We start from the raw sequence: 10,410 nt of genomic DNA on the forward strand, positions 1-10,410 counted from the left end.
TTTTTTTTTTTTTTTTTTGTAGGATCCCTTTATCGAGATTCTCTGTTTTGTGAAAAAAAAAAAAGTCTGGTTTTGAAATCTTTATCGGGCGTATCTAGCTAATTATACAAATTTTGAGTCAGTTTATGGGGACATTTGATGTTGGATAATTTCTTGAAATTTAGTATCTTAGCATATATGATTGCAAAGTCATTAGTTATCATTTTTAGAGAAGGATCGTTTATTTTTAGAATTATGTTTCCTTAATTTCAATTTAAATTCAGTCAAAATTATTTAAAGAAGGTAATTTTTTTGTTTCAAATCTTAGAAAATAGCCAGAAAGCTTCCTAAGAGAAGAATAGATCAAATCTGGACCCATAAGTTCGTTGACATTTTTGTGAAATAATGTTGTTGGTGGGTCTTCATGTAGGAGACGACAATACAGAAGCGAACGCGTGAAGTCTTTATTAGCTTCCTTCACAAACTTCACAATGTAATTAATTAATTAATGCAAAAACAATAAAATATAATAAACTAATAAACTGGACATTGAATTTATGTGAGTTGGAAATGCAGGACTTTTTAGGCTTTGTTTTTGGGCTACAACTTATGAGCTCATTGTAGGAGTGTTTTAAAAATGTATGTTAAAAGGATGCGATAATTTGGTTGGTATTGTAGACATGCTTATTAGAGATTGGTTTTTTATGAGGTTGTTTAATGTCACCTTCGAGAAAATTTGGTGTTTTTTTGGGGCTTATTAAAAAGAATAAATTTATCGATTAGGATGTTTCCTTCAACCAGGGTTGAAATACTTATTGAGATATGCACTCTTGCAACAATTTTTCTTAGCTTCGTCCTGCTCTGTCTTGAAATCTAAAAAAAAAATTAAACCAGATGAACCCCTTCCAGTTTCGAACACAATCCCCGACCGCCGCCGCAGCCGGAGGAGGTTTTTGCGTCTGTGATTCCACTGGTGACGGTGGCGCTGGAAGGGAGGGCCTTCTCCCAGCGGATTAGCCTCCACAACATGCAAGCTACGAGGTTTTTTAACAGGATATAAAAATATTGATGATATATTGAAGCAACAAGCACCAGTGGTCTAGTGGTAGAATAGTACCCTGCCACGGTACAGACCCGGGTTCGATTCCCGGCTGGTGCAATATATTGGGATAATAAAGCAATGAAGAAATTTAGCGTTGACTGTGATCAGGGTCGATCACAACCGTCTGATCCTTCTGACGAGATAAAATCAGCGTATCAGAGCTTTCCCTTTATGTTTTTTTTGTCTTCTTTTTTCTTTTACAATTATTTCATTGACTTTGTTTTTTTGGCTATAAATTATTATTCCATTTATATTATGTTTTTAGTTAAATAATTGTGTAGTTTTATCTGAATAATTGACTTTCTATTATATTAATATTACAATATAGTACACACTACTCTTCTTTACCATCTTTCATCTACACAGTATATGGTCGTCATTCAATATTATTCACATTATTTATGTATGTTAATATTACATAACACTCTAAAATTGTATTGCATACTGTTATTCCTTGTTGTCTCCGACTAATGATAACTTGTGGTCGTCATTCAATATTCCTCCTATTCTTTCTATATCCTTTTATCCTCAATATGGGCCATCCTTTGTCTTTCTCCTACATTGTTTGATACAATATGATAAGGATCACAACTCCCTCACACATTTGTGAGAGGATAATATCTGCTAGTGGTGGATTTGAGGCGTTAATAACATTAAAATCTCCCCCAAACATTGTCAATTAATCAGACAGAAAGTAAATAAAAAACCACATAATTTCTTCATACTCCAAATCAAATCAAAATTTTGTAAATTTCTAAAACTCGAACGCCACACATCCTCGAGAAAATTAGAAACTCACCGATCAAGAATATAGTTAACATCAAAGCAAGAGTAAACTGAACAGAACATGCAAGCTGAAGATGCCAAGGTCTGTATATTTGCCTCTGCTGAACCCTACCAAAGAGCTGATAGAAAAAACGGTCAGTTACAGTTACTTTCGTTCGGAACGCATAAGAGCCCAATTACACCGAACAAAATATACAGTATTCTTGTTCCCTACCATACTCACCTGAGAAAATTTTTGACATCCAAGCTTCCAGAAGACTGATCCTGCTTTTCCTTTTCTTGAAACTTCTAAACTCGTCATAGACTGTTTTCTCTCTCGATTTTCATCCACAATTACAATTTACAGATCAGGAGCGCTTGGCGAGCTCGCTCTCCTTGCCTTTGTTGATCTATCCATTTTGCGTAGTCCATCATCCACTCTTCTAAATGTAGCCAAATCGTCGCATTCTTCCCCATTTGCTGAAGAACAACACACAGATGATTCAGTTTTTGCGCTTTGTGGTACTTGGCATGTGCCAGAGAGAAACGTAGCCAAATCGTCGCATTCTTCCTTGTTTAAATTCACCCATCGAAGAGGCTTCTTGCCCTCTTTGTCATAAGATTCTCTTAAAGCAGCTTCAACATGAGAAATTTGGTTTCCAATGGCTGCAATAAATAGCCTATGTCTTTCCAACAAATGTTCTTCACTTTGAGCACGATAGCTAACTCTAACAGCTTTCTCAAACTCTTCCAGCTAATTATAGACCGTAAAAAACAACACTTGTTACTATGTTTTATAAAAGTAGAGCCATAGGTTCATATAAGTCAATGTATAATCATAGCTTGACTAGCAAACAAGACTAATGGTCAGTTGTCACTGTTCTTAAAATCAGGCTTATCATCTAAGTATCCTAATTATCATTCCATTATGATATTTTGATGGCATAATTTCGTTAAATTCAGTATCCTACCTGCCATTTGGCTGTGCCAAGAGCTGTTTGAACCTCGCGTCGAAGTTCATCCAAATCATCAGGACTTAGCCCTTCTCTCATCTCTCTCACCCATGTCCTATATGCAAACTCCATTCTAAAATCATAAACCAATATGAGTATCAATATAGGAGAAATTTGTAGAACCCTCTAAACCCAGGTAAGCACACAAACTTGTAGAATCCAGGGCAGATAAAATTCAGGTTCTAGAACCATCACTATAGTAGAAACTCATTCAACTTAGACACAGAATAGGAAACTAACATTAAAACGAATCACCATAAACAGATCATTCCAGACTCAAATAAAACGAACCCAGAACACCAAATCATTAGAACAAAACATCCTCCAAAACAAATCAAAACAGAATTCAATTAAACATCGAGAGAAAGAAAAAGAAGGGGAAAACCCCCAAATCAAACAGAGAGTAAAAAACGTACGTATCGGCAGATTCTTGGACCTGCTCGGCGGCAGAAAAGAACCCATCCTTCTTCCACAAATCGAAACTATTTGCAACTAACATCGAGGGATAAGAGGGCAAACCGGAGGGGTAGGAAAAACAGAGCAAAGACGATGAAATAAGAAAGAAAAGGGTTAAGAAATCAAAGATCAAAATCGGGAAATCAAATGTTGGTGGCGGGGAGCTAAAGGGTTGGATTGTTTGAGCAATTCCTGTGATGGGTGGTTGAGAGAAGCAAGAACAGAGATGAATACAAAGGGACACACAGCTCACACAGAAATGAGACAGAGATGAAGCTCTCTTTGTTGTCCGATTCTTTCTTGCACAATACCCCACCTTCTTTCAGAAGCTAATAATTAGGAGAAAAAGACAGAGATTTATAAATAAATAAATAATACTCATAATAATAAACTTTTTTTTTCCCTTTTAAATATTTATTTTTATATAAATAATCAACGATTTGATAAAAATATATATATTATGATAATTTTTTTGATATTTTTTAAAATGGTTTAATTGAAATTCCATGCATTACATATATCAAAAAGGTACTTAGAATATTAAAAAAAAAAAAAAACTAAAAGAATTTCATGAAAAAACTAATAATTACATTTGGAAAATTAAATATTAAAAACAGATTTAGCATTTTCCAGCCGAAAACGAGAAAATTATCAGCTGCTTCTCGTGCAAAACATAATTGGTCGGAGTGCCAGCGAATACATGCCACGTAGGCAAAGTTTAGAATAATTGCTTTATCGATGACGTGGCAATAAATGATTGGACAAACAGGAAAATTTTTTAGCTTGCTTGTGTGATAATAGACACGCCGTCGGCAACGGTTCAGGGATAAATGGAACAAGTTTGTCGATTTGGAACTGCCACTCTGTTCATTTGTTTATTGGCCGTTAGTTTTGGGTAAACGGTGGGGCCACCAAATACTTTAAGTAATAAAATTATTATTATTATTATTATTATTTTGCTAAATTAATAAAATATTTCTAAATTTTGTATTTTTTCTTAAAAAAAAAATATTCTTCAACTTCATTTTTAAATTAAAAAAAAAAACTCAAAAATGGTTTGAATGAAAATGATTAATACATAACTTAAAAATACCTTAAATTTTAAATTTTAAAAAGTTTAATTAGTTAAAGTTTTTTTTTAAAAATTCAATAATAAAACAACTGGCAAAAACAATTTAAAACTTTTTAAGGTTATTTTTAAAGTCGATGAGTATCTCTAAAATGTGATACTAATTCAAGTATATTTTTGAACTTTTTCAAAAAATATAAATATGTTATTTATTTATTTTTAAAAAATGAAAGGTTTTTCTTTACGTTTTTTAAAAAAATTAAATGTATTATTAACCGTTTTCATCTGAAATTAACAAATTTGTAATTTTTTATTTTATTTTAAAGATATTATTGTAATTTTTAAAAATTTAAGAGTATAGATTATTTTTATTAATTAATTTATTTTTTTAATCAAACTTTTAATAATGTAAGAAAATAAATTTAGAAATTTATTCTAATGTTTTAAGATTAAAAGATTTAAAACCAATTCACTAAATATTATATCATATCATATAAATTTATCGCTAACTAAATTAAATATTTACCAACGGTGAAATACTAAGTTAGAAAAGTATTAAGGTTGTGAGATTTTAATTGGATCAAATACGTACAACTTTGACTTTGTCTCATCACAACTTTTAATTTTTATTTTTTATTTTTCCCTTTTTGCATCTGTCTGACATGGTCATGTTACCTATTACATATGTGCATTTTAGGAAAGTTCCTAGAACGTCACTTAATATAGAATTTCTCTAAGTAGAACATGTATAACCATGCTTGAGCCACCAAAAAAGAAAGTGCACCTTGTTGGTATAGGTAGTTACTTGCATTTTCTTTAAGACTTTCTTTGTCATTCTATCCTTAGAATCGCTCTCATTCGTATGTGATATCGGTTCATTCATATACTCCTCATTTACTCGAGTGTCACATAGATATCAAAGAGTTAAACCTGACAAGCCAAGTCTAGAGGGTACATATACGAGCCTATCTAGTGGGTCTATGCATGCGTGGATGAGCTGTCTGGGGAGAAGTACTGCACATCTAATGAGAGCAATGTGTGCGGCTATAATAACAAGGTTCATCTTCCTTTTTTGATAGCTTGATCATAAGAACTTCATAGTTAAGTATGCTTTACTTCAAGCAATTCTAATTGGGTGACTTCATACGAAATAAAGCATACTTATGAGGATAGTTTTCACTCTTAAGAAGCGAAAAATCGGTAACATGATCATTCGTGGGGATGTAAGAGAATGTCAGGGACACCATCAGGTGTCGAGATCCTAATCTTGGGTATGGAGCATTACAAGTTTTCTTCATTGGAATGAAACGTGAGCAAGACTAGAAAATTCAGGTTTAGCACATTACGATGAGCGAGCATACAAACGGTAAGATACTCCTTTTTTCTTTCGATGCCAGTGAACATACAATTTTGGTAAATTGAGATGTAAAAATTGAGCCAAAGTGGACAATATCTATTAATGGTGGGCTTGGGCTAGCGAGGACGCTGGCCTCCAAACGAGGTGATTGTGAGATCCCACATTGGTTGAAAAGAGAACAAAGCATTCGTTACAGACGTGTGGAAACCTTTCCCTAATAGATGCGTTTTAAAACCATGAGGATGACAACGATATGTAATAGGCCAAAGTGGACAATATTTGCTAGCGGTAGACTTTGGCTATTACAAATGGTAGTAGAGTCAGACATTGAGCGGTGTGTTAGAGAGGATGCTGGCTACCACGAGGGGTGAATCGTGAGATTCCACATCGTTGGAGAGGCGAACGAAACATTCCTTATAGAAGTGGGTTGAAAATAAAAATGGGGATGGGTTTAGGTAACTCTTGATTGGGTTGGTTGAAAATTTGAAGAATGGATGGGTTTTATTCGGTTCTATCTTGTTCAAGAAAAGACAATTCAGTTACTTTATAATTAAGACAATTGTTTTTAGGGTTTCCTCCCTCAATTATATGATGTCTGGTAATGGAAATCAAATTTAGGGTTTGTTGCTGAAAATCAACGGCTCACCTAGAAAACTTGAAATCTCAGAACAAAGAAGAGGAGAAAGGGAGCAGTAGAGAGAGAGAGAGAGAGAGAGAGTAAAGGAAAATCCGAGAAAAATGTCGGAAAGAGACGACTCTCTCTCGCATCATGAATCTCTGTGCTTCTTCTTCGTCTTCCCCTTCAAAATCCTCTTCAATTCCCTTCAAATTTTCTCCAGAAACAAACGAATTTTCCTCTCAATCTTCTTCTTCTTCGCTCTCCCTCTCTCTCTCCTCCTCTTCGCCCTTTCTCTCTCTTCTCACCCTCTCAAATCCCACATCCTCCACCTCGAATCCGTCCTCCGCCATTCCCCCACCCGTTTCGAGTTCCGTCATGTCTTCTCCGAGTCTCGCGATGATGCCTTCTCCCTCCTCCGCCTTCGTGCGGCGTTTTTCCTCCCTATCTACGCCTTCTCCCTTCTCACCGCCTTCTCTACCGTCTCCTTCACGCATCACTCCTTCCACGCCAAGCGTCCTACTCTCAAATCCACCATCGCTCTTCTCAAAAACTCATGGAATCGCCCTCTCGTTACTACGATTTGCATCTACGCCATTCTCGTTGCGTACTCCATCGTCCCGAACACTCTCGCTTCGATTTCTCAATCTCCGGCTCTGCGCTTCGCGATTTTAGTTGCTGGCGTGATTTTCGAGGTTTATTTGATTGCGGTCCTGAGTTTGGGGCTTGTTGTGTCGATCGCTGAGGAGAGATTTGGTTTCGATGCGATCCGTGCTGCAGCGGCTCTAATGGCGGATCGGAGACTGAGCGGTTCGATTCTCACGGCGATGTTCCTTCTGGCGTCGAGTTCGATCTCGTGGGAGATGGAGGGGCTTATGGACGGCGTCGATCACTGGATGAGGACGACGGCGGCGGTTACGTCCAATGTGGCGATAGGCGTGTGGGATAAGATGGGGTTAATTTCGCTGTACGGAATGGTGATTATCTCCGGGTATGTGGTAACTACAGTTTTTTACTGCGAGTGTAGGAAGAAGGATTTTGTTAGGGTGGAAAATGAGGAGGATCATGATCATATCGTCACGGTTTAATTTTTCACCTTTTTTTTTTCTTTTGCATTTAAATATTTTCCACTTCCATCGATAATTAAATTGGAATATAATTGGCTTCCTAAATTTTTGTTCTTCCTTTTTATTTTATTTTCGGTTTATAAATTCGTTATCTTAAACCATTTGAGGTAACATATATTTGTAGTATGTTTTTCTAGTATCGTTCGAATGATTGTTCGAGATTGAAAGTGGTTTAAATATTATAATCTTCATCGAGAATTTACGGTAGATGATAAGTATGGAACATATATGATCAACATTCGATTTGTTGAATTTTTTCCTATTAATTTAAACATTAAATAGTTTTAAAAACTAATTATTTTATATTTACTTACATTTTTGTTCTTTTGAAATAATAATAATAATTGCCTCCAACCCCAATACTCTCAAATCAAAATAATAATTTTCAAACAAAGAAAATAAACTTTCTATATTCTTTTTAACATTTATAGTAGAAAACCATTTTCAAGATTGGTGAGCCAAAAAGATATTTTAAATAAAAAATAAATTAAATTACATAAATTGAAATTTGAACTTCCCCTTTTCAATCTCATTTCCTTTGTTTTTGGTTCCAATGGAATCAGAGATAAATCCGTTTGAATCGGGTCGGAATTCATAACAGACTCTGTAAGATGATGAGAGGCATTACCCAAATGTGGATATGGGCAGCCGAAATCTGTAAATTTAAAACCATCTATTTAGTGTTTATACAAAAAATGGTAATTTCGCTTTGGAGATGCCTTCCACTGTGCTGATTCTTCTCCCCATTGGAGTGGCCAACCCTTCTGCAACTTTCTCCAGGTAATTTCGCTTTCTTCTTCATATACCCATTTCTGATTCTATCGCTCTTATCGGCGTCTATTCTTGTTTTTCCTCGAATTTCTTTGTTATATTGGGCTCTTTGTCTTAACTTCGTATGTTATCAGAGTCTGTGCTCCACATAATATAGTTTGATGGTTTGTTTCAAGCTACACGGGGATCCGTTTGTATGTGTGTGTGTGTGTTATGAATTGGTACTTAGTTATGTTTGAATACACCCACAGGAAAACTTTCACCTTATTTGGCAACTTGGATTTCAAAATGAAATCAACAAGGATCGTCTCAAAAGGAGCATGATTAGGGGAGATGGCTCTGAGTTAACCAGCTAACTGAAAACAGCCCATTTTGGTGGAGACCTCAAACTGTAGTTGATAAAGGGAGAGAAAGTGGGAATGTTAAAACTCTAGTTTTTGAAGTTTCTTGTAAAAAATAGTTATAAGCCAAGAGCTCTAGAAAGGAACTGAAACAATAGTCAATAAATTTGTTTAATTCATTCTCCATCCTGATTCTTGGGTATTCTTCTAAATCCTGAAACACTATTTCATCCTTGCTAATTGCTCTGCATCATTCTTGATGGTAACAAACTGTCTACTTCGTTGATATATTTAGAGAAATCTCCCCTGCCCCCCACTCGGATTTCAATATAGTCATCTTTCAGCATATTTTGTTATTACAATGGAGTTCGATTGTGGTTATCTGGCTGGTTCTTTGGATTCTAAGTGTATTGACAGTTGATAGCATCGTTGTTTAGTTTCTTGTTTATTCTGTGCAAGTTGTTTGATGTTATGGATTTTATTTAATTTGGAGAATCTGTGATCGAATGCTTAATCTTACTTTTGGATCCTTTTTCATCAAGCTGCAATGTATTCCTCATTTCCTTCATGTAATCGAATATAGCTGGACAGTATGGTATACTAACCCGTTCATTATATTTAACTTGAATGGTGTTGTTCTTGTTCTTCCAATGAAAGTCATTTTCAAGTTGTTTATGTGCTTTTGTTCGGTAACAAACATGTATCGTGTCAATTGTTTATGTAACAGCCTAAGCCCACTGCAAGCATCTTTGAGCTTTCTCTTTTGGGCTTCCCCTCAAGGTTTTGAAACGCGTTTGCTAGGGAGAGGTTTCTACACCCATATAAAAACATGTTTCGTCACCCCCCTCCCCCTCCCCCCTCGATACTCAGTGTTCTCGCTGGCATTTGTTCCCTTCTCCAATCGATGTGGGATCTCCCAATCCCCCCCTCTTTGGGGACCAGTGTCCTTGTTGGCACACTGTCTCGTGCCCACCCCTTGGGGGCTTAGCCTCCTCGCTGACACATCCCTCAATGTCTAGCTCTGATACTATTTGTAACAGTCCAAGCCCTTAGCTAGCAAATATTATTCTTGGTGTTTTCCTTTCAGACTTCCTCTCAATATTTTTAAAATGTGTCTGTTACGGAGAGGTTTCCACACTCTTATAAAGAATGCTTCGTTTTCCTCTCCAACCAACGTGGGATCCTATAGTTTAGGTATCTCCTGATAAGAATGGGTTAGTTGATTGTGGTTGACCCTTTGGAAGCCAGACTCATGGCAGCGAAAAGAAATGGAAAAGACCAAAGCAAAAGATGAGTTCAAGGTAAAGGAATCAATCATCATCAATGATATAAAACTTGTTTATAAACCAAATGGATAGTTTCCCAGCATCTTTTTGAGAAGAGACTGACAGCAAATAATGTTGTGAAATGTGAATGCAGAGAGAAGACATCAAATGGAAGCGATTAATGAAGCATGGGCAATGATCGACCTCACAAAGACATTCTAGCCAAGGTGAAAAGTTACAGCTTAACTTTGTCTTCTTTGGACTGATATTCTTTATTCTTTTGAAGTCTCATCTGATTTCTTCACATTTCATATACAAAATTGACATTTATAGTTGCGTGGACAGTGGAGGCTGAAGCAGCAGCAGATTCAGGTGGTTCTCTTTTGGAAGAATTTATTAGCTATGCAATCATATATTTTACTATAATTTGTTTCAATCTTGTACAATAAACTTAAATGATTCATTGTTCCAGCTTTATACTTCTCCATTTTTACCCCCCGTTTTTTTTTTTTTTTTTTTTTTTTTTTTTTTTTTTTTTTTTTTTTTTTT

The 10,410-nt window shown here is 35.6% G+C and overlaps 2 protein-coding genes, 2 long non-coding RNA genes and 2 other non-coding genes across 7 annotated transcripts in view; 5 read left to right on the forward strand and 1 right to left on the reverse strand.

Moving 5' to 3' along the window:
* LOC111492387 overlaps positions 1-10,410 on the forward strand; it is a 22,601-nt gene that overhangs the window by 11,331 nt on the left and 860 nt on the right. Inside the window, exon 2 of the long non-coding RNA XR_002719860.1 lies at positions 7,645-7,651. This is a non-coding gene — a long non-coding RNA (uncharacterized LOC111492387). The remainder of the gene's footprint in view (positions 1-7,644; positions 7,652-10,410) is intronic.
* On the forward strand, positions 1,068-1,138 carry TRNAG-GCC. The gene has a single exon. It is a non-coding gene; the product is annotated as a tRNA-Gly (tRNA).
* On the forward strand, positions 1,155-1,245 carry LOC111492541. The gene has a single exon (XR_002719896.1). It is a non-coding gene; the product is annotated as a small nucleolar RNA snoR114 (small nucleolar RNA).
* Positions 1,804-3,644, reverse strand: LOC111492373. The gene is made up of 4 exons (XM_023141695.1): positions 3,276-3,644; positions 2,818-2,932; positions 2,091-2,600; positions 1,804-1,986 (listed from the first exon to the last, which is right to left on the reverse strand). Exons 1-3 carry the CDS (start codon positions 3,356-3,358, stop codon positions 2,208-2,210), a joined length of 591 nt encoding a protein of 196 aa, XP_022997463.1. The 5' UTR covers positions 3,359-3,644; the 3' UTR covers positions 1,804-1,986; positions 2,091-2,207.
* LOC111492360 lies at positions 2,384-7,595 on the forward strand. Of its 2 annotated transcripts, none has more exons than XM_023141673.1 (2): positions 2,384-2,394; positions 6,428-7,595. In XM_023141673.1, exon 2 carries the CDS (start codon positions 6,480-6,482, stop codon positions 7,443-7,445), a length of 966 nt encoding a protein of 321 aa, XP_022997441.1. In that variant the 5' UTR covers positions 2,384-2,394; positions 6,428-6,479; the 3' UTR covers positions 7,446-7,595. The 2 variants fall into 2 exon arrangements, with proteins under 2 accessions (XP_022997441.1, XP_022997442.1); XM_023141674.1 differs by having other exon boundaries at positions 2,390-2,394; positions 6,442-7,595.
* On the forward strand, positions 7,829-10,342 carry LOC111492386. Its single transcript, XR_002719859.1, has 4 exons — positions 7,829-8,264; positions 8,507-9,897; positions 10,018-10,088; positions 10,195-10,342. It is a non-coding gene; the product is annotated as an uncharacterized LOC111492386 (long non-coding RNA).

Source organism: Cucurbita maxima, unplaced genomic scaffold, assembly GCF_002738345.1.
Source record: "Cucurbita maxima cultivar Rimu unplaced genomic scaffold, Cmax_1.0 Cma_Scf00017, whole genome shotgun sequence".
Classification (NCBI taxonomy): Eukaryota; Viridiplantae; Streptophyta; class Magnoliopsida; order Cucurbitales; family Cucurbitaceae; genus Cucurbita; species Cucurbita maxima.

What these genes read in the sequence shown, in the direction of transcription:
- LOC111492373 (XM_023141695.1), bottom strand. Translation starts at nt 3,358, where the DNA reads ATGTTAGTTGCAAATAGTTTCGATTTGTGGAAGAAGGATGGGTTCTTT. An exon ending in GTCCAAGAATCTGCCGATAC is followed by an intron (nt 2,933 to 3,275) that starts GTACGTTTTTTA and finishes TTATGATTTTAG; the next exon opens with AATGGAGTTTGCATATAGGA. An exon ending in TTGGCACAGCCAAATGGCAG is followed by an intron (nt 2,601 to 2,817) that starts GTAGGATACTGA and finishes GTCTATAATTAG; the next exon opens with CTGGAAGAGTTTGAGAAAGC.
- LOC111492360 (XM_023141673.1), top strand. Translation starts at nt 6,480, where the DNA reads ATGTCGGAAAGAGACGACTCTCTCTCGCATCATGAATCTCTGTGCTTC.